Source organism: Carcharhinus amblyrhynchos, chromosome 22 (assembly GCF_965287045.1).
Source record: "Carcharhinus amblyrhynchos chromosome 22, sCarAmb.v2.hapA, whole genome shotgun sequence".
NCBI classification, from domain to species: Eukaryota; Metazoa; Chordata; class Chondrichthyes; order Carcharhiniformes; family Carcharhinidae; genus Carcharhinus; species Carcharhinus amblyrhynchos.
Window position 1 is genome coordinate 18,003,635 of NC_137345.1, and position 26,578 is coordinate 18,030,212.

The 26,578-nt window shown below is 40.0% G+C and overlaps 1 protein-coding gene across 3 annotated transcripts in view; it reads left to right on the forward strand.

Annotated features, from left to right (window-relative positions):
• Window positions 1–26,193, forward strand: part of LOC145356981 (C4b-binding protein alpha chain-like) — a 43,280-nt gene extending 17,087 nt beyond the window's left edge. Inside the window, exons 8-14 of one of the 3 annotated variants that reach the window (XM_080210005.1) lie at window positions 5,570–5,666; window positions 7,392–7,465; window positions 8,951–9,133; window positions 10,347–10,532; window positions 12,251–12,442; window positions 21,468–21,497; window positions 24,383–26,193. In XM_080210005.1, coding sequence (XP_080066131.1) covers window positions 5,570–5,666; window positions 7,392–7,465; window positions 8,951–9,133; window positions 10,347–10,532; window positions 12,251–12,442; window positions 21,468–21,497; window positions 24,383–24,438 — 818 coding nt within the window. In that variant the 3' untranslated portion in view covers window positions 24,439–26,193. The remainder of the gene's footprint in view (window positions 1–5,569; window positions 5,667–7,391; window positions 7,466–8,950; window positions 9,134–10,346; window positions 10,533–12,250; window positions 12,443–21,467; window positions 21,498–24,382) is intronic. The other 2 variants (XM_080210006.1, XM_080210008.1) reach the window with 2 other exon arrangements.
• The last annotated feature ends 385 nt before the right edge of the window (window positions 26,194–26,578 follow it).

The window sequence follows — 26,578 nt, forward strand, 5'->3', positions numbered from 1 at the left end:
TAAGCCTTACTTGTAACTAATAAATACATTTTAAACTTCAAATCTCTTGAGATGCCGAAAACACAAATCTTGATGTTGAGAATCCAGTTTGTAATCTTTCCTCCACCATCAGCTCATCCAAACAGGTGGTGTGACTCGGAGCAGGATCCCTTCTGGAGGACAGGCCAGGTTGCTCAAGTGACTTTCCTGCCAGGGAAGAGGCATGGCATTAGTGCATGGCAAGAACAAAAATCTTGGAGAGACAAAGCTCATGTGTGTTTGTGGAGATGGGCAAAAGTGCAGAGTGCACAAGTACACTTCTCTGTCTCCTGCTCACTTTCCTTTCCACACAGATCCACTCCCTGAAAGCTCCAATGCTTTCTCCTTGAATGGTATGACGATCTGGAGTTCGACCACCCATCAATGCACTCTTGTGTCAGTTGCGAGTCAGCTTGTATTGCATGGAAACAGATAGGGAGGTTGTGAACAGGCCACAAGCCAGATCAGATGCAATGGTGCCTGGTGTGTGTGGGCACAACACATGAGCAGGGTTGAACAATGAGGAAGTCTCAGGGGAGATGAGGAAGTCTTTGGGAGATCCAATGGTGGAGCAGAAAGAGGGTGGCAGCAAGTGGGGTCCAAGTGGTATAGTGAAGAGTGTGTGAGTGAGGAGAGTGTCTGAGTGATGAATGTATGATGTGTATGAGTGAGTTTGAGGAGTGTGAGTGAGAAGAGTGTGTGAGGAGTGCGTGTATAAGTGAGTCAGTGAGGTGTGTGTGTGTGTGTCTGAAAAGCATGTGAGTGAGGTGTGCGTGCGTGAGGAATGTGTGTGTGAACGAGTGAGTGAGGAGCGTGTGAGTGGGAAAGGGGTGATGGAAGACAAGAAGAAGGGAGAGGTCATTCATCTTTTTCCAGCGCTGCATCCCTGACCTCTGCTGGCATTCAGCAGCATGGCCACTGCCTTCCAGGTGAGGTTTGTGACCTCACTGGAGTCTTTTGCCTGCCTGCAGGTAGAGGGTTGTCCTCCCCTCCGCAGTATTCAGCAACAATGTCAGGGCTCCCTCAGTGAACCTTGGTGCTAGCTTTCGAACAGCCATCTTGGCGAGATCGTGAGCAAGTGCTGTGAAGCAGTTTAAATGATGTGTTCAGATGACCCAAGTGCAGGTGAGGCAGATGCGTAGAGCCTGAGTTTGGTGTTTCTCCTGGGAATTTTTTTTCAAGTGCTGTAACAATTCCAGTCTAGATCCCACTGACAACGCCGGCAAAACTCACTCAGGTTATCATGCCGAAAATGACACTTAGCAAATTTTGGGAATCTTCTGCCCCATAGAAATGTTACAACATAGATTGAGGCCATTTGGTCCATCTGGTCCATACCAACCCAAGGACGCCCAGGTGCCCTTTCTAATCTCACCTTCCTTCACCTGGCCCTTAGCCCTGTAGTTTACAGCACTTAAGGTTTTTGATTTGATTTATTATTGTCACATGTATTAATACACAATGAAAAATACTGCTTCTTGCGCGCTATATAGGCAAAGCATACCAGACAAAGAGAAGGAATGTAGTGTTACAATTATAACATAGCTAGGGTGCAGATCCCAGGTACTTTCTAAAAGAGTTTCGAGTCTCTGCCCCCACCACCAATTTGGGCAGACACCCAACATCCTTTGGGTAAAAAAAGTTAATCCTCATGTCCCCTCTACTGCCATTTCTTTTGAATCCTTAGTTGTAGAATTCTTCTAATGTCCTGAATTAAAATGAAGAGGTAATTTGTTAAATGAGTCGTTGTCATTCCAATGAATGGACGGCATGGGGTGGGACTGATGAAGTTACTCTTCGTCTTTTGCCTCCGTTGCCATTGAACCTTCTGCACGAATTCCCTGAAATTTAAACGGAACTCTGCCCTGTGTGAACTGGGTGTGAGTTACATTACGCTTTCATTTTTAGCCTGTGTTACGGTTTACTAATTGCATTGCGATTCAATCCGGTTTATAATATATTCCTGGAGCAAAGCCAGCAATTTGCATGGGTTGATTCTAATGGAGGAACATGTTTCCGTCACTGCTTACGCACTCAAATGGGATGGTTGGGATTGAAATAGGGCTACTTGTCTGAGAGCACTGACGTTGCACCGAGTCTACCACCCCGGAATAACTCGTGGAAAAGGAAGCAAAACCGCATTAATTGCGTCTCCCAAGCGGGAAAAAAAATCCAGGAGTTTTCTTCAAATTCCCGGCCGAGGGAAAGTTTCTTCGAAGATTAAAGATCGAGAGAATTGGGGAATGTCAGAGAGACTGATCCTCACTCTAATGGCCATCTGGGTGGCCCGGGTCATGGGTAAGCGGTGCCCCCGCCCTTCATTGCTGCTTTTCAGTGATGGTTTCAGATCAGTGATGGGGCAGATTTACTGAATGGGATAGAGTAGCTCTGCCCTCGGTAGCCAGTGTAGAATTTGGTGTTAATGTCAGTGCCCTAATTCTGATCCTGCTGCAGGAAATGGAGAGGTGGCTGAATGCCAAAGTCTCCGTCCTTGCTTGCAGAGGTGGTGAGGTGTGAACTACCAGTAAGGTTGTGCCCCTGGAGTCTGAGTTGCCTGATCAAGTTGAGTATGATACTCTCATGTTGCTACTTTAATACCAGTTCCAATTTTTGTTTTCATTTGTGGGAAATGGATGTCACTGGCCACATTTATTGATGTGGAGATGCTGGTGTTGGCCAGCGAGTTCTGAAAGCTAGTGGCCTTTGTTACAAATAAACCTGTTGGACTTTAAGCTGGTGTATTGAGACTATTTGCAATGTTGATTGCTCATCCCTAGTTGCTCAAGTCAACCACATTGCTGTGGCTCTGGAGTAGATTTCCTTCCCTAAAGGACATTAGTGAACCATGTGGGTTTTTCTGACAATTGACAATGATTTCATGGTCATCAGTAGATCTTTAATTCCAAATTTTTAAAAATTGAATTCAAATTCCACCATCTGCTGTGGGATTCAGACTCGGGTCCCCAGAACATCCGAGTTTCTGGATTAATAGTCTAGAGATAATACCACTAGGCTATCGCCTCCCCAGGTTTTGTTTGAAACAATGTTAAAATCACTTTTAGTTGATGCTGAACTTGGAATACTAATACACTTAAGTTGCTTAAGACAGTTGTTTTCCTTGAACACCTGGTGAAAAGCTGAGATTAATGACCCAAAACACTAACTTTGTTTTTCTCCACAGATGCTGAGTAATTCTAGAATTGTCTGTTTCTAGTTACCAGTCTGGCTTAATCATATGCAGTTTTAAAACTATATCTGACTTTCCTTATTTATGGAGTCATTATTTAGATGTATGCTGAGAAAACTCCACTGGACATCTCCTAGACTATTTATGGAACCAATAGATTCCCTATATTGAAGGAGGAGACCAGTCCAGTCTGCACCTACTCTTCAAAAGAGCTTCTTATCTGAACACTCCCAGTCCCATGACATGCCTTGCGTTGCCCTCCCCACCGAACCCCACCCAACCTACTTATCTTTGGACTGTGGAAGGAAACCAGAGCACTTGAAGGAAACCCACGCAGACATGGGGAGAACATGAAAACTCTGCACGGGCAGGAACCCAAGTCACTGGACTATGCCACTGTACACATTTGCATGACTGACTTCCTCACAGTATATATTTGCATGGTTTACTGTGAGGATTTTGGAGAATATTGTGTTGGAGAATAATCTATTTAAAAAAAGGCTGTGTATGCCAATTATTTAAATAAGCTAGGCAAAAGTTAATGGAGGCAATGTCTCTGGGAGTGTTTGAGATAAAAAAGGGTGAAGGTGTTAAATGCGTACATTTGTAATAGAGCTATGGTGATGTGGATTTGTAAATAGGTTAGTTTTAAAAAAGAAAATCGCATTAGGAAATAGATTGGGACTTGGCTCTTCAGCTGCAAATTTGAAAAGGGAGTAAGGGACCTTTTGAAAAGGTTTCAAATGTGAACAAGAGAAGGTTGTTCAATTTCATTTGACCCAAAAGGAAAGTTGATAAGCATGTGTGCAAGATTTTTTTTATATTTTGCAAAAATTGAGTTCAGAGGTGGTAAGGACAATGAAATGAAGATGAAGTGGACAAACAATATGTAAGGAGAGATGTTGAGTGTGGGGAAGATATCGTGGGGACAGCTCTGTGCTGAGAAGGTGCAAAATCTGAGAGCCATTCAGAAGCCAATACAGCCATTGTCAGAAAGCAGTCTTGTCTCTAGATTTTCTTGGATTTTCAGAGTGAAGTGGAAGAGTTTGAGGAAATTGTGTGTCATACCTTTACTAAAGTGACAGCGGTTTTACTTTGGCTAATACTGGATTTGGAGTTAGAAATCTACAAGGAATTGTTACCAAGAAGATGTTTCCTTTAATGTTCTAACAGAGGTTTTCTTTTGGGGGGAGTGCTGCTTTGTACAACTGTTTTAACTGTGTAATTTTAATCTTGTGCACTTAAGTTTTCACTTTGTGAATGCTTTTTTAATTTAAAAGTCTCAAATGTTACTGGAATTCCATGCTCTTGGAATCAGTAGTTTTTTTTATTCCTGTTATTTTCAGAATTCAAAAAAGTTATAATCCGTAAGAGAAGATTCCCTCTGGGATTTGGTTTGCTCAGCAGATCTTCTGTGGACATTGAACTTGCTTCATCCTTCCCCACCATCTGACTATTGGTCATATTTAAACTTGGTTTCTCAAATTCTATCTGTTCACAAACTTTAACTGGCATTTCAGGTCAGATATAGAAAGATTGGATTAAACTGTGTTTAGACCACATCTGTCCCTGAGTCCATTTCCCACTGTCTGCAACTGGCAGAAAAGCTACACTGACCTTATCTTCTGGTAACAACTTAAAAATGGAATCAAATTTTGCTAACCACTTTAAATCCCAACTTGTATGTTTCTTTTTAAATTAAAGATCAGTCAGTTTCAAATAGGTGTCTTTGCCGCCTGCACAGAAGATAGTGGGAACAGTGCATTAAATAAGCGGATGAGTCTTGGGGGCAATTTTAATTAACTGTGTATCAGGTTAAAATGACCCCTTTTGGTTTCTGTCTCCCCTTATCTCCAGTATTAAAAGTTGCTAAAGATAGTAACACAATCCAATTATTAAACTGTGAAATGCATTGAATTTTACAATTTGTTTGAATACTTTTATTAACCATCCTCATTCACATGTACTTTGTCATATTATACCTTAAACTTTTCACACATTTCACCTATGTGCCCGGATCCACGTTAACCACTGTTCAAGCAATGTCTTGACTTTAAAATTCTCAATCTTGTTTTCAAATCCTGCCCAGAATTCTTCATAATTGCCTCCAGCCAAATAAACCCTTGAGGATATCTGCAGACCTCTGCTTCTGGCCTCATGTCCAACCCTGGTTTTAATTGATGACTATGCCTTCAGTTGCTTGAATCTCAAGCTTGGGAATACCTTTGCCACACCTACCCTTCCCTAATGCAAAGAAGGGTTGGAGAGATCTCTTATTTTTCCTAACATTTAATCTGTGAATGGTGTTCAAAACCCAGCTGGGAAGGATGGTGTACTTTAACATCTTTTACTACTTTTTCTCAGCAAGAAACTGTGGTAATCCAGGTGACATTTCAAATGGCGATTATATTGTACCAGATACCACTTTTGGAATGAAAGCTACCTTTTATTGTGATGAAGGGTAAGTGTCCAGTTTATCAAATACTAAATGAGATTGCTTGTTTAATAAAAATTATATTCTGTTCAAATTTTAAACTGAAGTCTGTCATGGGATTTTTTTGCACCTTTAGGAAACTGGCTCAGTTTATTTCTGGTGGTGGTTTTCTGTGTCTGGTGTCTGAATGTGGGTTTCCTGATCTGTAGCTTGGTTGTTGAATTATTTTAAACTGTGGAAATTTAATGCTGATGTATATCTTGCCCAATAACATCTGGATTGAGTGTTCATATCTCCTCCATTGGGTCCTTTGGCAACTTGTGAAAAGGAATGTGTTGTCTGGGGGTTTAAAGCTACTATTCAAATGAGTCAAGTTGCATGAATATTCTCCCCTTTGATAAGGTGCCAAAATCCAGCATGTGATCATGAGGAGTAGCTGTTTACCCTGGTCTGACGGTGGTCTTAATGCTACTTTCCTGCTTGGTACTCATTCTTGACTCCTGGACAACGTATTAGTCTAACTTGGTTTTGAATGTATTCCATAACTCAGTCGTCACTATCTAGGGCAGATAATTCTATTGATTGATTGATTCTCAGAAGAAATTCCGTCTTGAATTTGAAACTATGTCCCTTTTTTGTTCTACATTTCATTACAAGGGAAAGATCCCCCTCCTGGCTTCTGTCCATCAAGCCTCTTCCAAATCTTTTAATATTTTTCTCAATTCCAATTCGTATAGGTGTAATCTACTCAACCTTTTCTCCAACGCCTTCGTTAGACTGTTCCTGGGATGAATCTTTGAACTACTTCCAGTGCCAGTATATTTTTTCTTCAGTATAGATATTAGGGGTGGGATTTTACAGTATCACTTGAGCAAGACCAGAAATACCTGTCTGTGGTCAACAACATTTCCACGTCCACTCCTCGACCACCCTGATTCCGTGGCGGGTGAAGTGGTAGAATTCCAGCACAAAACTGTATGCCGTATTCCAAGTGTGGTCTTGCCGATGCCTTGGCACAGTTGTAGTGAGGCCTCCCTACTTTAGTGCTCCATACCCTTGCAATAAAGTCCAACATTTCATTTGTCTTCCTATTGTTTGCTGTATCTATAGGCTCTGTTAGTGAATGGCATCACAACAGCATTCTGTCTCTCCCCACTTAAATATTCAGCTTTTCTATCCTTCCCACAACAATGGGCAACCTTGCATTTTCCCCATATTTATACTCCATCTGCCAAATATTTATTTCCGATCACTTGACTGATCCCAATTCCTTTGCAAATATTTTTTGTTGTCCTTGTGTTTTAACTGGCTGTCTTTGTTCAGCAAATTTAGCTAGAATGTGCTTAATTCCTTCATCCAGATCATTAATACAAATTGTAAATAGTTGAGGCCCATCATTGATCCCAGTGGCACCCAATTAGTTAGTTTGGAAATCTGAAAATGACCTATTTTAGTCTGAATGTTTAGTCAGCTAATTATCTGTCCGTGCTAATATATCACTCCAAATGCTATGAGGTATTTTGAAGGAAGCGTTTGTGTTCAGAAAATATAAATGTGCTCCATCTACTGGTTCCCAACTCAAATAAATTTGTCAAATCTGATTTATTTCTGAAAACCAGCGATATTGATGTGTGTTCTTTTAAGAACTTAAAACATTCCACAGTGCTTCATTTGACCAGTATTGGACAATGAGCTTGAGCCACAAGGCCAGGCTAGGACTTCCCACTAACAAATCAAGTTTTTTTTCTCCAGGTACGTCATGGTTGGTAGGCCCTATCGGACATGCACAGCTGCTGGTTGGGATGGCCAGGTTCCAACATGTGAATGTAAGTTCAGAATTCAAATTTACACAAAGTTATACCTTTTTTTTAAAAGAAAGCAATGATTGAATTAAAGTATGTGGAGTGTTTGGTTCATATTTTCATAGAAACCCTACAGTGCAGAAAGAGGCCATTTGGCCCATCAAGTCTGCACCAACCACAATCCCACCCAGGCCCTAACCCCTCTAATCTACACATCTCAGGACACTAAGGGGCAATTTTAGCATGGCCGATTAACCTAACCCACACATCTTTGGACTGTGGGACAAAACCGGAGCAGCCAGAGGCAACCCATGCAGACATGAGGAGAATGTGCAAACTCCACACAGACAGTGACCCAAGCTGGGAATTGAACCTAGGTCCCTGGAGCTGTGAAGCAGCAGTGCTGATCACTGTGCTACCGTGCCTTTTTTAAGTTCCTCATTTTGAAACCCCCTAAATTGGGGTGCCAAATTTCTAGTGTAGCTAATATTTTGATGTTGACATTTCATTCTTAAACCGAAGGAGCAGCTTTTCAATCAAGCAACTATTTCATCTGTTATTCAGTCTCTGCTATCATATGGACTCTCAAAGGGATCAGTAGGAAACAACCTTCCACGATCATTGGCTGGAGTAGAAGAAAAAACATTCCTCAGATATTAGAAATATTGTGTAATGAAGTGTTAATTTGCATTAATTATTTTTGACAACTACTGAATGTCACTTCCTGAATTTAGAAGCTACACAAGAAGTGCATTTAGATGTGGGAGACATATAACTGGATTAAGTCGTATACCTTTTTTTAATGACTGTGTGCATCACACCATCTTTGCGATGCAGTAATGCAAGTAACATTTACAAATTCCAGAGAGGGATGCAGGGAAAGATGGTAAATAGCCTGACCTGCAAAACTGCGCACTATCTATTTCATTGTTGCTGTGGAGTCCTTGGTAAACCTCTGTGTTGATAATTTGCATTCAGGCATCCAGTTGTGACATCAAGACTGCTACTCTCATGTCAAGATGTACAAACTTCACCCCTGTCTGGTAATTTGATGACTAAATTTATCAACTCTCAATTTGAAGAGAATGCTGAAAGGACAATAGGTTGCTCAGCATGAGAGAACTAATGAAGGGGTCATGGTTATAAAGTACAGTTGCTGTTCTGCATCAGTCTATGTTGGCTGTTGGTTTTGATATTCTAATTTGCTTTGCAGAAAGCTTAGTTCAGAGATTTGTTTTGATCTTCTATATTTCAGGAGAATGCAGATGGTTCGCATCCAATGATCTCAAATGCAATATGAAGCAGTAGCAACATAAACACAACTAGAATTCCTTCATTCTCCCTGCTGCCACCCCACTACCATAAGCAATCTACATATAATTTGTTCTCCATTCAATTATAGGCTAATGGAAAAGAAGTGAAAATACCTATTTGTGTGTTGGTGAGCTAGTGTGCTTCGCCACTTAAGTATGCGATTTGACAGTCTGACTGAATTTTGTTTTTCTCTAGTTGTCAAATGTCCCGATCCTCCACCTGTTGCCAATGGGACAGTTTCATCACCACCTGGAGAGTTCTGGACATTTGGAAGCATAGCTAAATATTCATGCATTGCAGGCCATTCCCTGATCGGTGAAGACACCATCACCTGTACTGCAACTGCAGAATGGAAGGAGCATCCACCAAGGTGTCAAGGTAAAGAATTATAGATCAGAGTTAGTTTCAATTGTCATCAGCTGAAATGAAGAATTTTGAACGCAACAGGTTTATGGGTCAGTGGCATTAACAGCTGTTGATGTAATCTTTTGGGGTATTACAAATGAAGTGGGTTTTCTGTGAATATACAGATGCTATTGTCAGTGATTGTAATTGGTCATCTACCGGGCATTCCCCAAAAGCCCTCTACACGCTCTATTACAACATGGATTTGAAATCCGCTTTGGGACCTCATTCCCTTCCTACCCATGTCATCGATACTAATATTGACCATAACCTCTGGCTATTCAAACTCCACCAGAAGACTATCAGAGCCAATCTGTGACACCCTTGATCCTGGCACCAGTGGGTTCAAGGTACTATTGTGGCTTCACGACTACAGCCAAGGGAATAGACAAGTGTTTCCTTAATAACAATATCACTATTTCTCTTCCATTCTTCTTTCTATTGCCTATCACGTTGAGCTGCCTGTCATGCCATGGATTTGGCTTTTGACACAATCCATTTGAGGAATCGCTACCTCCGCTGGTGTCCGAAATGGTCACCAAATATAATGAACTGAGCTGCTGCGCTATTTGCTGTGTTCTCTTCGCCTGCCCAGTGGTTACCTCTTCTTTCTGCCTGCATGTTCCTAACCTGCAGTGTGACTGCATCCCCAGTAGTTTTATCCACTAACTTTTCTGTCCCACGGATATACTACACTGACACCAATCACTACTTGAAGTGAGAAACCTGGAACTCTAGCTCCTGTGATTGGTGATACATTTTGCAGGGCACTTGTTGCACCCGTGATTTCCCTTACGACGCAGGAGGCACATTCCACTTGGCCAAGCTCCCCTACTGTACGTTAATAAAAAGTATTTTGCAAAGGTTGTGGGGGAATAATTTACCAGTGACCCACAAATCGGTTTGTTATTTTGTACCAAAGTAAGAACCTGAAAAGGTTTGAAAAATAATGGAATACTGCTTTCCCCAAATTGCCACACTCCGTTGTAAGGATCCCCTGAGACCGTTCTAACTCATCGGAATCTCAGCTAGTACAAATAATCTTCTAGCAACTGGATTAAGCTCGCTACTTAACTAAATATAGCTGTTGTAACACAGAGCCTGTTTATTCCTGCTTTAGACTGGAGGAATTTATACTTGCAATTGTTTAATATTAACATAAACTAATGCACTGCTCTTTTGACAGTTGTTCAATGTGTTTTCCCTAAACTACCTGCAAATGCGCACGTGGAGTCACGTCATCAACTTGTCTACAGTTATCAAGACACTATCAAGTATAAATGTAATAACAAATTTAAAATGGTTGGGAAAAGTATTATTGAGTGTAAAGAAAATAACACATTTGTACCACCACCACCTACTTGTGAACCATGTGAGTAACCATTCCTTTGATTTAAATTATTCATTATAAAATGAATTATGACCTAAAAATGGAACCATTCTTTAGTGATTTGGTTTATTAACATCTTTTAGCATGTAGCAGTTCATCTTTCTGGGGAGTGACTTTTTGAATTGTTTGGTAACTTGCGTGCGCATGGGTGCTCAGGACATTTTCTGATTTTTTTTTTATTGTTTATTAAAAATTAAAGACCACTTAATCCAATTGCAAAATAATTTGAATAGGTGCATGATGCATCACATGCACAAGGTGTGACAACAGGAAGCATGATACATTAAAGCAAATGAGTAACTAACTGAAAATGATTAGAGAGATAGTGTCGCAAGTAGGCTTGCATTAAAAACTAAAGTTAGTGAAAATCCTCTAGTTGCCACACTCTGGCACCTGTTCGGGTACGCTGAGGGAGAATGTAGCACGGCCGATGCCCCTAACCAGCACATCTTTCAGAATGCAGGAAGAAATCGGAGCATCTGGGGGAAACCCACGCAAACGCAAGGAGAACTTGCAGACTCCGCACTAACTTGAGCCAGAATTGAACCTGAGTCTCTGGCGCTGTAAGGCAGCTGTGCTAACCACTGTGTGCTGCCCAAATGGCTCTTAAATTGGTTGATTACCTTTTGACAAAGTGGCACCAAATTGGACTTTTTTTCTGTCCCCACTTCCTCTTTTTTTCCCCAGAAGCCCAGTTTTTTAGCATGGAGACCTATTTAATGCTTGATAGAAACTAATGCATTTCTCTTTTGGCATTTGTTCAATGTGATTGCCCTGAATGCCTGGAAATGGACGGACAGGAGCAGGCTTTCGGTCTCTTTACAATTATCGGGACATTATCATGTATCAATGTAATGGTTGTTTTAAAATGATTGGCAGGAATGCTGTTGAATGTAGTGAAACTAATACACTTGGGCCACCATCAATTAAATAATTTAAAATGTAAGCATTGGAAATTAGTTGGATAAGTGAAGAACCACCAATGATGTAACAGAATTACCCCAATACTGCATTCCCTCGAGTGCTGCAGTAAGTGTTTGGATTGTGAGTTGCACTCTTGATCCAGAATGAAGTCTGGGCAAAGGCTCCAACATCGCTGTTAAAGAATGACGTGTGAAACTGCTAAAATTCACGCTCTTGCATTTTTTTTCTGTCACTTTCTCAAAGAATTCCCTTTGGAGTAAACAAAATACAATTGACACTCTCTTCTAGTTGGAATGAAGTGCTGAGGAAAAACTGCTGTATGCCTCCATCTTTTGCTATCTCTGCTGTCAATATGTGTGATTATAAAGTTGTGGATGAGTGAAACTTGCCTCCAACTGAACATCAGGAAGACAAGAGCTGTTGTTATCACTGCAATAAGCTCTACTTTTTTGTCATGGATTCCTTCCTTCCAATCTGCAGCTACTCTCTAAATCAGGTTCTGTGAAGTGTTGGTATTATTTGATGCATTATGTTCCAAAGCCCACATCTGCCCAAGACTCCTCAGTGCGTCCTTTTCCCTACTACTTTTTTTTTGCTTTCTCTCTTCAGCCCAATGGATTAAGCAATGAGAAAGTCCAAGTGTAGGTTTAGAAGACTCAAATTCTAGCATAAAATTAAGACCTGAGCTACTTCACATTTATCTTTTAAACGTGACTTGAAAGTACCGGAACGGGGACTAATTGAAACTGTTATTGTTTTTTTTTTGGTTGTAATAGGTCAGTGTGGCAAGCCTCCAGCATTGAAAAATGGGTCACCAACTGAAGAATATATTTTTCAGACTGTCTTTCCTGTGGATTCTCAAGTCACTTACAAGTGTCACCCTGGTTACGTGTTTCAGGCAGGAGGTTCAAGACGTATTACCTGCAGGACAAATGAAACTTGGTCACCATTACGGGCTGTCTGTGAACGTAAGTAAGAATTTATTTTCTCCCTTCCTTTCCCTCGTTTGAATTTCCCTTGGTCCAACTTGCTGGCATTCATTTCCATGTGAATATGCAGTCTTACAGGACAGCATCTCTGACTATACTCGTATGAAAGTCCGGGTGATAGTGAGGTGCTCAAATGTAGGCTTCAGTATAACTTGGCTTTGATTTAATTTCTGGCTGAACATTGTGGCAGACTCCCTATTGGGTGCTGTATTCTTTAGAATTAAAATGTTAATTTATACCCCACTGTGATTATCTTGTCCATTTATTAACTAATCTGCTAAAACTACTTGTTACCTCATGTTCTATTTAGTGGTATCTTTGCTGGAATTCTGCTTCCCAGCGTTAGACCCGTAGAATTCCTACAGTGCAGAAGGAGGCCATTCAGCCCATCGAGACTGCACCAACCACAATCCCACCCACCCTATCCCTGTGGCCCCACATATTTACCCCGCCAGTCCCCTTGATATTAAGTGGCAATTTAGCATAGCCAGTCCATCTGACTCGCACATCTTTGGATGATTAATTAATCCTAATGGAAGACTGATTTGTCTCAAAACATTCATTAACATGGAAAACAAGAGTGACCCCTTTTGAGAGGTTAAACATAACCTGCCAAAAATTAACAGAAGAATTTTATTTCCCTAATGAATATAGTATATGTGTCTTCAAATGGTTGACATCTATATCAGTACTGTTAATGCTTGTTACAGTATCTACTGTGAAATGGATTTGCAAGCTGCCAAACTGGCATCACAAGGTAAGTCACTGACTGAGCTGCTTAGAAAAAGGCATTTGCATAACTCGGGTCACTTGAAAAGAACATTCCAAAGTGACATGGGATCCTCTGTCTTTTCATGGACCACACTTCCCCAGAATGGCAGATTTCTGATCTTGTCATTTGTTACCTCCTTGTTTTTGTATTATACATCTCTGTCTATTCCTATCTCATCTATTTATACAGCTAACTTTATCCCTTGTAAAACTGCATATCCCAAATCCTGCTATCCCGGCTAGCCAAGGAAAGCCTATTCACTTAAAATCTATTTCCTTTCTCCTTGCTCCAAATATGTTTTTGCTGGAAACCTTCAACCTCACCCATGGCTTGGATTCTCTGGTTCTGCTGCAGGGAGTGGAGTTTTGGCTGAGCACCACATTCTTGTTGGCAGCAGTGGTAGGGTGAAGCTCAGAGAATTCTATCATTATTTGTGTATCGAGCTACAGCTGGCTGATGAATACAGTCCATGGGATTCTTGTGGTATCAACATGCACAGAATCATAAAATCCTACAGTGCAGAAGAGGCCATTCGGCCCATCAAGTCTGCACCGACCACAATCCCATCCCGGCCCTATCCCCATAACCCCTTGCATTTACCCTAGCCAGTCCCCCTGACACTAAGGGAGAATTTAGCATGGCCGATCTATACCTCTCAACATCTTATACACTTTTCTGTCAGGTCACCTCTCATCCTTTGTCTCTAAGGAGAAAAGACCAAGCTCCCTCAACCTATCCTCATAAGGCATGCCACCCAATCCAGGCAACATCCTTGTAAATCTCCTCTGCACCCTTTCAATAGCTTCCTCATCCTTCCTGTAATGAGGTGACAAGAACTGAGCACAGTGTTCCAAGAGAGGCCTGACTAGGGTCTTATAAAGCTGCAACTTTATCTCCCAACTCCTAAACTCAATCCCTCGATTGATGAAGGCCAGTACACCATACGCCTTCTTAACCACATCCTCTACCTGTGAGGCCGATTTAAGAGTCCTATGGACCCGGATCCCAAGGTCCTTCTGATCCATCAACTTACCAACCACTGAGGTTAGACTCACCAGTCAGTAATTTCCTGGTCTATCCCTATTCTCTTTCTTGAATATAGGAACCAAATTCGCAATCCTCCGGAACCTCTCCCGTCTCCATCGACGACGCAAAGATCATCGCCAGAGGTTCTGGCCTCCCACAGTAACCTGGAGTGTATCCCATTCAGTCCTGGCACTTTATCTATGTTGATACTATTCAAAACTTCCAACACATCCTCTTTCTTAATGTCCACATACTCAATCTTTTCAGTGCACTGCAAGCCTGCAGTACAACCTCCCAGATCTTTTTCAACCGTGAATACTGAGGTAAAGTATTCATTAAGCACCTCTGCTATTTCTACTGGTTTTATACAAACATTCCCACCTTCACATTTTATAGTTCCTATTCCTTCACATCTCATCATTTTACTCTCCACATATTTGTAGAATGCCTTAGGGTTCTCCTTAATCTTACCTGCCAAGGTCTTCTCATGACCCCTTCTGGCTCTCCTAACTTCCTTCTTAAGTTCCTTCTTATAAGCCGTATACTCCTCCAGATCCCGAACATCTCCTAGCTCTCTGAACCTTTTGTACGCTTTACTTTTCTTCTTGACTTGGTTCATTACAACTTTTGTGCACCACGGTTCCTGTAACCTACCAAAACCTCCCTGTCTCACCTGAATGTTTTCGTGCAGAACTCTAGACAAAAATTCTTTGAAAATTTGCCACCTTACTTCGGTACTTTTTCACGAGAACACCTCCTTTCAATTTACTTGTCTAATTTCCCTCCTAATGGCTTCATATTTCCCCTTACTCCAGATAAACACTTCCCTAATTTGCCTGATCCTATCTCTTTCCAATGCTAGTGTAAAGGAGATAGAGTTATGATCACTATCCCCAAGATGTTCTCCTACTGAGAGTTCTGACACCTGTCCAGGTTCATTAGCCAGTACCAGATCGAGTACAGCTTCTCCTCTTGTAGGCTTATCCACATACTGTGTCAGGAAACCCTCCTGAACACACCTAACAAACTCCTCCCCATCCAAACCCGTTTCTCTCGGATCTGTACCAATTTACAAACTGTGCACGTTAATTCATACATGTTAGTCCTTGGAAAGAATTGGCAGCCTTACCCAGAGATGTGAACCGTAATCATCTATTTAGCCAGGCTTCAATGTGACTGTCTAATTTTTCATCATTGATATAACACAGAATGAGAAACACTCTTCACCATGTTCACCTGACCACCATTTGAAATATTATAATAGTCTTTGCAAAGTTGTTCATGTGACTGTGTAGCCAATCCTATATATTGTTGTCATATGCAATATGAAGTGTTGGGATTATTCCTGAAGCGGAAGTCCACGCAGCCAGTCAATGCTGTGCTGTTGAGAATTGGCAAGAATGTAAACCAGGCAATTCAGCTAGTTGCTTAGAAGGCAAAGACAGAGCTGCTTGTGGAAGTCGGAAAGTCAGTAGTGACTGAACAAGTTTCCTATTGAGCTATAAAAGATGTGAATGATGCACCATCTCACAACAGGATGGGATTATATAATCTAGACTTGAGGTTGACGCAAGGCCAGGGTTTGTCCTTTGAGAGGTTAAACCGATTCTGCATTTGTTAAGATCCTGTGACCAGGTGTTTAAAAATGCTAAATACTGATGCTGTGAATCTGAAATAAAACCAAAAATACTGAATGTGCCTTGCAGGGTTTCTGAGAGAGAATTGCCTCAGGAGGAATGGATTAGTGACTAGAAATGTTAACTGTTTCTTTCTGTGGATGCTGTGTGTTTCTTGTTTTATTTGCAAAATGCTTTTCTTGGTGTCATGGTGCCATGGCATTAAAAATAGATTAGCCAGTCAAGTTATCTCATTTCTATCCGTGGGAGCTTCCAGTGTATAGAATGGACAGTATATTTAAAGAACAGTGGCTGCACGTAATACCTCACTGCTTACAAACTCCCATAGTTTCACATCTCTGTAGAGGCTATATATGGGGTTTTTAGTTACTTTCCAGTTATTGTCAATGGTTGTAATTGTTCATCCACCCATAAGCCCTCAACACTGTCCATTGCAACATAGATTTGGAGCCAGAGATGTTTCCTGTACAAGTCAGACAGTCCTACTAACTGGCGCTCTATCTAATTCCATCATGGTGCTTCCAGGTCAAGGTTGTCTACTGAAGGCTAATTTTATTACGTTCTAACCCACCCCCAATGGATAGTGGATCAGCTATCACTATCAGTATTCATCCTACAGAAGGTCCACTCACTTGTAAACAAACTCCCTTTCCATCTATGATCTCAACGTGGAGGATCAGATTAGCACCATTACTTTGAGGGGAAACCAACTGAGGGGGTGTGATAATGCTTCCCCCTTGTACTCCTCCTAGCTGACGATACCTTGCACAATTAGGTGCTCTCATGCTATAGTCCAGTGCTTCATTTGTTTACCTGTTTGGCACTGCACTCATTGGTTCTATTCTTTTCTGTTTAATGGTAGCCAGAGATTTTGGTGCAATGTCTTCCCTTCTCAGTCTCACAGTGTTGACTTTGGTACCAATCATTGGATCTATTCTTGGCACCCTCCTGTTTCTCATCTACTCAGTGCTTTGGCAGCAACATCAGTCAGTTGTCACAGTATTTTGATGAACTTTTTTTTATATATTGCCTTTCTATTCACTCAGCATTATTCTGACCCCCTGCACCCCCTTTCACAATCTTTTCTGTTAACTTTGAAATGTTGCCTTCCACACCCAAACTAAAGTCTAGGTTATGGAATATAGATTGAGAAGGTAGTGAACCTGAGGAACCCCAACGCATGTCACTCTCCAGTCTGAAAACAACCATTCACTATTACCCTCTTTCACTCAGCCAATTTTCTATGCTGAATGCTCATTGTCCCTGGCAGGACAGTCTCTTTGAGACATATATGAAAATGCATTTTGGAAATCCTTTACACTTGAATAACCTCATCAACCCACTTCTGACCTGAAATAATTCTTCTTCTTCTTCCTCGTCGTTGTCGTCGTCTTCTTCTGTCTTCCAGGGACCTCTGGTCTTCTCTTTCTTTCTTCCCCATTTTGGGAATATTTTTTGAATTTGATTTATTATTGTCACATTTATTAGTGTCCAGTGAAAAGTATTGTTTCTTGCACACTATACAGACAGTATACCATTCGTAGAGAAGGGGAGAGTGCAGAATGTAGTGTTACAGTTGTGACTAGAGTGTAGAGAAAGATCAACTTGATGTAAGATTGGTCCATTCAAATGTCTGATGGCAGCAGGAAAGAAGCTGTTCTTGAGTTGATTGGTACATGACCTCAGACTTTTGTATCTTCCTGACAGAAGGTGGAAGAGAGAATGTCTGGGGTGCGTGGAGTCCTAAATTATGCTGGCTGCTTTGCTGAGGTAGTGGGAAGCATAAACAGAGTCAATGGATGGGAGACTGATTTGCATGATAGATTGGGTCACATTCATGACCTTTTGTAGTTTCTTGTGGTCTTGGGCAGAACAGGAGCCATACCAAACTGTGATACCAGAAATAATGGATGAACTAGCTCCTCTTTAAAGGCAGTCTACAGATGTTTGCCAGGGCACCAGGCTTTTGATCCCCCACCACAAACTTTGTCTCTGACCCTACTGACCACTGTCTGAAGTTGAATCAGCCAGTTCACAAATTTGTTACCTCTGGAGTTGACTGCCAGCTATGCCCCTGTTGGTACCAGTCTTGCATCCTAATCAAAAGGATGTGAGTTAAAGTCCTACTCCAGGACCTGAAGCACACAGGCTGATAGTAGTGAACTGTCAGAGGTACATTCATTTGGATGAGACGTTAGATAGAATCCATGTCTGCACTCTTATTCCTGAATGTCTTTTGGCAGTGGTTATTTATTAAACTTCTTTTTTAGTTTGGGTGTATTTTCCATTCCTAGTAATGAAAAAATGATTTGGAGTTTTTAAAATTTACCTAGTTGGGCTCCTTGTGCTCTGATGATAGTAAGCAATTGTTATGTAGATACTTTTTTTATTTTAAGAATGTTTGAAGATTCAGTTTCCTTTCTTGCAGGCAGTGGGTGTGTCTGGTAAACATTTGACTCGGATGCCGGGAGAGCAGGATAATTGATCGCTTTAGCCATAGGGTTTCCTTGGGATAGAGCTAATGGATTTTTCTTTATTGGAGCTGTGGTTAAAGGAATGGAATGTGGGTTTATGTATGCAAGGTTATGTAATATTGTAGTTAATTGGAAAAGCTAGGTCTGTTTTTGGAGGGGGAAGAAAACAGTTTTTCAGTTCTGGCTGCAATTTATTTGAAAACAAGCTTTTCTGTAAGGTGTTCTCTCTCCACAAAGTCTCTCAAAGCTTCAGGACTATACAATTGTAATAGCAAGTTTATTTACGGGTGCTAACTGTATTTAAAGTGGCATTTCAAGTTTAAGAAAAATGTTGCTTATTTGTAAGTTTGAAATTAAAATTGTTCCATTTCATTTTTAAACATTGTTCAACTGTTGCTTCATTTTTTATAGTTAAACTGAGCTATTAAATTGAATTTATATTAGTGTTTTTAAAACAAAATTAGTCAGCAGAATTACTTCTGGAGTGAGGCATGTTTATGCCAAAATAGAAGAATTGAGGTTTAGTTTGGCTTCATAATATACCTTGATTTTTGTGCCCAGAATCTAAACAGTGCCCATAAAATCAAGCTTAATTTAGTCTTGCAAGCTAGTACTAGTAATATAATTGCCAGTGGTATGTAAATTATCCTTGTCCATAGCCCATTTTTGTGCATGTCGCAAACATTGAGCACTTAGAATGCCACAATCTTCTGTACTGTTTCAATATTTCAGTCTCCCTTCAACTCAGGTGAGGTGCTGGAGGACTGGAGGGTTGCTGACTTTATGCCTGTGGTCAGAAAAGGCTGTATGGATAAGTGTTGCAATTAGTCAGTTGTGGTAGGCAAGCTTCCTGGCCAAAAAAAGGATAGAATTAGTAGGCACATGGAAAAATGTGAGTCAATTAGAAAGAGCCAGCATGGATTTCTGAAGGGGAAATCATGACTAACTTGCTGGAGTTTTCTTGGAGTAATAGGGTAGATGAAGGTAATGCTGTTGATGTGACGTACATCAAGCTTCACAAGACATTGGATAAAGTTCCACATGACAGACTTGAGTAAAGTTATGGCTGATGGAATAAAAGTGACAGTAGCAATGTGGATACAAAATGGCTGAATAGTGGGAAACAGAGCAAAGTATATTTTTCAGGCTGGAGAAAGATTTGTCATGGAGGTCTCCTTGCTTTTCCTAATGCATATTATTGAAGTAGATTTTAGTGTGCAGGGTTGCATTTCAAAGTTTGCAGATGATATAAAACTTGGAAGAATTGTAAGCTGAGGATGTCAATTAAAAAGGATAAGGATGAGTTGGTGGAGAGGGCAGATAAAATCATAGAAACCCTACAGTGCAGGACTAGGCTATTTGGCCCATTGACTCTGCACTAACAACAATCCCACCCAGCCTCTATCCCCATAATCTCACATTTACCCTGCTATTCCCTCTAATTTATGTATCCTGGGATACTAAGGGGTAATTTAGCATGGCCAATGCACCTAACCCATGCATCTTTGGACTGTGGCGGGAAACTGGAGCACCCAAAGGAAATGCATGCAGATGCTGGGAGAATGTGCGGAGTTTGCACAGATTGCAGATCAAGTTGCATGCGGAGAAGTGAGGTGATGCGTTTTGGTAGGGATAACATGGGAGATGCAATATAAAATAAGGGGTAGAATTCTTAAGGGGATGCAGGCACAGCAACCCCCTGCATGTGTGTATATATGCATAGATTGTTGAAGGTGGCAGGACTGGTGGAGAGAGCAGTTAATAAAGCCTATAGTGTCTGAGCCTTCATTACTAGGGGCATAGAATACAAGAGAAAGGAGGTTATGCTGAAGGATATGATGCGTTTAGAGAGTGCAGAAGAGGTTTACAGGAATGTTTCCAGGGATGAGAAACTTCAGTTATGAAGAAAGCTAGGGAGGTTGTGACTGTTTTCTTTGGACAGCAGGTGACTGAGCGGTAACCTGATGCTCAAAAGAATGAGTGGGAGGACTTGGTAGAGGGAGAAACTGTTCCCTCTTGTAAAAGAATCAAGCTTGATGGGACACAGACTTCAGGATTTACAAAAGAACACGTAGGTGGTGGTGTTCCTATGTCTCTGCTGTCGTACTGCTAGATGGTAGTGGTTGCAAGTTTGAAAAGTGCTGCCTAAGCAGGCTTGATGAGTCCCTGGAGTGGATTTTGTCAGTGGTACATACTACAGCCACTGTTTGGTAATGGAGGGTATTCCTTCCTCCAAAAAAAAATCAATTGACCAATTTATCAAAGAACAGGTTAAACCAATTCTGCATTTAAGATCCTGTGACCGTGTGTTTAAAAATGTCAAATACTGATGCTGTGAATCTGAAATAAAACCAAAAAAGCTGTGCGTGACAGGGTTTCTGAGAGAGAATGCAGAGATATTAAGTGGATGCTTATGTCTACTGTGAAAAGTTACAAATTTCAGGAATTAGAGAATCAAAGTTGCACCGAATAAAGTTTTGAGAAATCAGTAAATAACAGAACTGGAGAAATTAATTAGTCTCAAAGTCAACAAATCCTCTGGACTTGATCAGTTGCATTCTAGGGTTTTAAACAAGGTAGATACAGAAATGGTAAGTGCATTGGTTTTGATCTTCTTGAATTCTTCAAGTTCAATTAATTGGATGGTTGCAAATGTAGCAAGAAAGGAGGGAGAGAAAAAAATGAAAACTGGATGCTAGTTAGTGATATTGGAAGCATGGAAGATATGTTTGAGTGAGGAAATGTTGGGTTCAAACTGCTAGTTTCTAAATTGGTGTTTAGTTAGTAAACACATACTGAAACATTAACAGAATGCATCATTTTTCATTTGTCAAAGGAACACATTTGTGACCATTTCTGACAGTACTTTTGTTTCTGAAATATGTCCTTTAGCAAGATTTGACCATCCTTTTGCTTTAAGAACAAGTGTAGCCCCCATTTCTTCTATATCCTGTGGTAGAGGTATCAATGGATTAGCTCATTACAAGGGAGACTTGTTACTTGCATGATTAAAGGATTGACTGCCATATACTGAACAATATGTACATTGACAATGCACAGAAAGCAGTTTACTAACTTGTTTAATTTCTCAACAGATGGATCAAAAGGCGGATCTTCAAGAGCTGGTGAGTATGGAGAACTGGGTAGTACAAACTTGCTGACATTTCTACAGTTCATTTTTAATGGGGATATGCAAGCAAAATTCCAAATATTCAAAGTAGTGGCTAATTTGGGATTCTCTATGCTCCTCTAAATTTAAGCATCAATAGTTTAATGTCATTTTCTGCATACTTTTACTATTTATCTATAAAATTCCTTTTAACACAGTAAATAGTTCCTGCTCATTTCATGCTATGCCGTTTAATGGGACTAAATGGGTTTACAAATATGAAAATCTGTGATGAGGATTTGGTATTTTCATTGATTATGGTATTTCTGCATGAATTCTGCTTCAACAGCTTCATTTAATCCTGTAACTTTCTCTACACTTCCAACTTTTGTCATATCTGAACATTTGGGAAAGATTTAAACTATTTTCATTCTCCTCTAGAATGGGTGTCATTTCAGTTCAGGTGTCATGTCATCTCCCAAGAATTAGAACTTAATTAAAGAAACTTGCTGTTCTCTTCAGGAGTACTCCAAGTAGCTTGTACTGTGCAGGAATAAAGTTGATGAGAATGTGGAGTCCAGTAGGTCCCAGGTTACTCCATCTCCTTCCATGATAGAACTCATCAAATCTAACATGCATCTGAACATTCTGATTGTGTGGCTGTAGTTAGTGACTGAGAACAGTGTCCTGAAGAGCTGTATAAAAACCTGTTTCATCCCCTAGAACCATAGAACACTACACACAAACAGGCCCTTTGGCCCTTCTTGGCTGTGCTGAACCATTTTTCTGCCTAGTCCCATTGACCTGCACCTGGACCATATCCCTCCACACCCCTCACATCCATGTACCTGTGCAAGTTTTTAAATGTTAGAAGTGAACCTGCATTTACCACTTCATCTGGCAGCTCATTCCACACTCCCAACATTGTGTGAAGAATCCCCCCATATTCCCTTTTTAAATTTTCCCCCTTCGCTGTTAACCCATGTCCTCTAGACTTTTTTCTCCCCTAGCCTCAGTGGGGAAAAAGCCTGCTTGCATTCACTCTATCTATATCCATCATTTTATACACCTGTATCAAATCTCCCCTCATTTTTCTACACTCCAGGGAATAAAGTCCTAACCTATTCAACCTTTCTCTGTAACTCAGTTTCTCAAGTCCCAGCAACATCCTTGTAAATCTTCCCTGTACTCTTTCAACTTTATTAATATCCTTCCTGTAATTAAGTGACTGAAATTGCACACAATACTCTAAGTTCGGCCTCACCCATGTCTTATACAACCTCACGATAACATTCCAACTCTTTTATACTCAATACTTTGATTTATAAAGGCCAGTGTTCCAAAAGCACTCTTTACAACCCTCTCTGCCTGTGATGCCACTTTTAGGGAATTATGTATCTGTATTCCCAAATCCCTCTGTTCTACTACACTCTTCAGTGTCCTACCATTTACCATGTATGTTCTACCTTGGTTTGTCCTTCCAAAGTGCAATACCTCACACTTGTCTGCATTAATCTCCATCTGCCATTTTTCAGCCCACTTTTCTAGCTGGTCTAAATCCCTCTGCAAGCTTTGAAAACCTTCCTCACTGTTCACTATACCTCTGATCTTTGTATCATCAGCAAATTTGCTGATCCAATTGACCACATTATCATCCATATCATTGATATAGATGACAATCAACAATGGACCAGCACTGATCCCTGTGGCACACCACTAGTTGCAGGCCTCCACTCAGAAGCAATCCTCCACTACCACTCGCTGGCTTCTTTCATTGAGCCAGTGTCAAATCCAATTTACTACCTCTCCACGTATACCTAGCGACTGAACCTTCCTAACTAACCTCCCATGTGGAACCTCTTCTGCATCAGTTCTACAGACATGTGTTGATCTTGCTAGTCTTCACAGAATCAGTGCAAATAGTGTAGAAGGTGCAGCCCATTGAGTATCACTGGCCCAAAAAGATGATTCTACCTAATCCTACTCCCCAGCCATATTTCCATCACTTCACCCATTCCTTTTCAGGTAGGAATCCAATTGCCTTTTTGAATACCTCAGTTGAACTTGCCTCCACCACCCTTTCACGAAGGTGGTCTTCTTTAATTGTTCAGTATGTCACATGGTCAGCAATGCAGATGTTTTTTGCACTTTTTTTTAAATGAATGGCCAATGTACAAGTTTCCACAATGCAGATTTTTTTCTCCATGTCTAGAATCTCTTCTCATCAGTTTTCTGTGATTTTAAAAATCAGCAAAACCATAGTGGTTTAGAGTACAGAAGGAAGCAATTTAGTTTGGTTGTATTTGGCCATTGCTTCAAATGGCCTGCCTTTTCCAAAGCTACCTAATTATTTTGGTTCCTGAATATGCTCTTGCACTAAGTATGTTTGAGATGCTCCTACAGCAGGGTACTCAACAGTTCTACAAATCTGATCTTATTTTCCTTTGCACCAGCACCATAGGTCAATTTCCCAGGCACACAGCAAAACAAAACTCATTTACCAGAATGTGACCTTGTAACTTTTTAACTTCTCTTCCTCTCCTGATATTTGCTGATAGAATCCACATGTTTTATGGGCTTTTTTTCAGTTAAGAGCATTTGATGTGTTTGGTCAACATTAAAATTGTTAGATGTATCTTAAAAAAACAGCAATACCTTTGCCAACCAGAATGTAGTCCTTAATTGGAACTATTGCCATCCTGCTGTTCTGCCTAATAGGTTAGCCACAATTTGCAATATTTTTCAAAAGCTTGAGTGAATTTGCCTTGTATCAAAAATTCAAATAAAATTTATGGGTTACTCTTGAAATTTCTCATTTAACAATCAATTATAAATTTAAATATTGACTTTGCCTTTCTGTATTTTGTCTTTTTTTTCTTAAACCTTCTTATTTCCTTACAGGTCAACAGTTTGAACTGCTCCTCCTGGTCCTGGGTCTCACTGTATTTATGATCTAATTTGATCCTGCCTGCAATGAACGGAAACACTTTTTTATGATCAATCTTTGCACAGTATTTTTGGGATAATCCCAGTTGAAAGAAGTAAATGCTGCACTGCAATGTCTTCTGGATGGATATAGGTTGTGTACATTGAGCACTTGACTAGGGTCTTCTAAAAAGAACCAATATTGATTCACTTGCAAAGTTTGTTTCAATATAATTGCTAAATTTGATTAATTTAAAAAATGTCTGTCACTCAATTCAAATCACTGGCTAATGTTAGCCTTGCACATTTGAATGTTTATTTTGCATTAATATGTACTGAAACTGGTTTAGTTGATCTGAATCAGATTTCAGAAAACTGTTTGCTTTGAATTTTGGTCACTGTGTGCTGATATCTGATCAGTCTTTGTACAATGCATTAAACATATAGGTGATTCATCATTGTAAAAACAATTCTCAGTAAATGTGACTAAAACCATTCATAACATTCTACCTCATGGGCTGGTAACTCATACCAAAATACCTTTCCACTTAAAGGTCTAGTGTAAAAGGCATCAAAACTCGCCAGAATCTAAAGTGACATTTTGTAATGTTTTTAAAAATTTCGTCTTCACTACACTCGCTACAGGCATAATTCAATAACTGAACAGGTAAAACAGAAAATCTTCTGAAGCTTGCAATTGTAATGAAAAAATGTTACTCAGTGCAGAAGTGTGATCAACTATTCAAGTTTGGTGATTCTGTTTTCCACCTGTGAATGTAATCCATTTCGAGCCTGTCTTGAAGAGGAGAAAATGAAGGGAGTGTATTAACTTTAATTGTAATTTAAACTGATGTTTATTATAGATCTAAATGTTCCAAAAATGTTTTTGTAATCCTTCATTGTATATTTTCTGTATTTAAGAAAGAATAGGATATTTCAAGTGTTTTACAGCCAGTTAATGATTCTTTGCTTTGTTGACAATTCATGCTTCAGTCTTCAGGACATGAGAAAAGGGTGCAGGTTCTAACTATTTAAAAATCGGATTCATTTTTGTAATCCCTCTTGTGCCTGAATTGTATCAATTCAGCAGACCTCAGATCATTTTCTTTTGATTTCCATTATTATTGCTACCCACATGGGCTGAGTACATATTTTTCTCCTAAAATAGTGACTTTGGAAATAATGACTAGTTTCTCAGGTTTTTGCATCTCCTTATTAGCCAGTTCTGATGAATTAGTCTTGTGTGCAATCTTTTGGATTCTATACAGATCAAAATGTTATCTAGTATTATTCTAATTTACAGTTGAGACATTTTTCACTGAAATTAATAAGACTGTATTTATGAAATAAATCTGACTTAAATTTTTAAAATATATATTGTGTGCACTTTTTAGACCTGTAAGATTGGAACATTTTTATCTGGGTTTTTTCAGTTGGAAAGCTTCAGATAATTGGTCAGAATACAAAGATGAGAATAATTATATTATTTTTTACAAGGGCCATTGCCCTGTAAGACTACAGAAGGCAACTCTTGTTTGTTGTTTGAATGTTGCACTGATAATGAACACCTTTTTTAAATGTTTCAAACAGCCAAGTGGCAAAGCAACCAAGTATTTAGTGCCTTAAGAATCTCTTCTGTATTCTTCTTGTGATTATAAAATGTTATTGCAAATACATTACTTGCCAATGGATTTGAACTGTTTCTGTTAAATAAAAACAAATCTGATGTACAAAATCATCATTTCAAGTTGCATGACAGAAGAAAGAAGAAAATTGTTACATATTAAGCATACATCCTGTTCTTTATATGGTGCCCAACCCCACTAGCTTGGTGACTAGGTCAGGGTGTAGATTCTGACAGATGCTGCCAAAAACAATTAAACTCCAGAAAATACTCTTGAAGAATGCAGAAAGGCCAGGGAAGATGATGGCCTGGGCAATGGGTGTTGATTTCAACCAGTTTGAACACCACCATTGGATGACAAAATGTCTATTTTAACAATCATTTGAACATTCAGACTAATATAGTCCTTGCACTATCTGAGGAAATACCCCAAGATGGAAGCTAATTTTAATGTTGAATTTTCCTGTAGTCTGATTATTTGAATCCATTAACATTGAGCCGAAACTAAGAAATAGCTAATTTCTCAAAAGTTAATTAATTTATGCAAG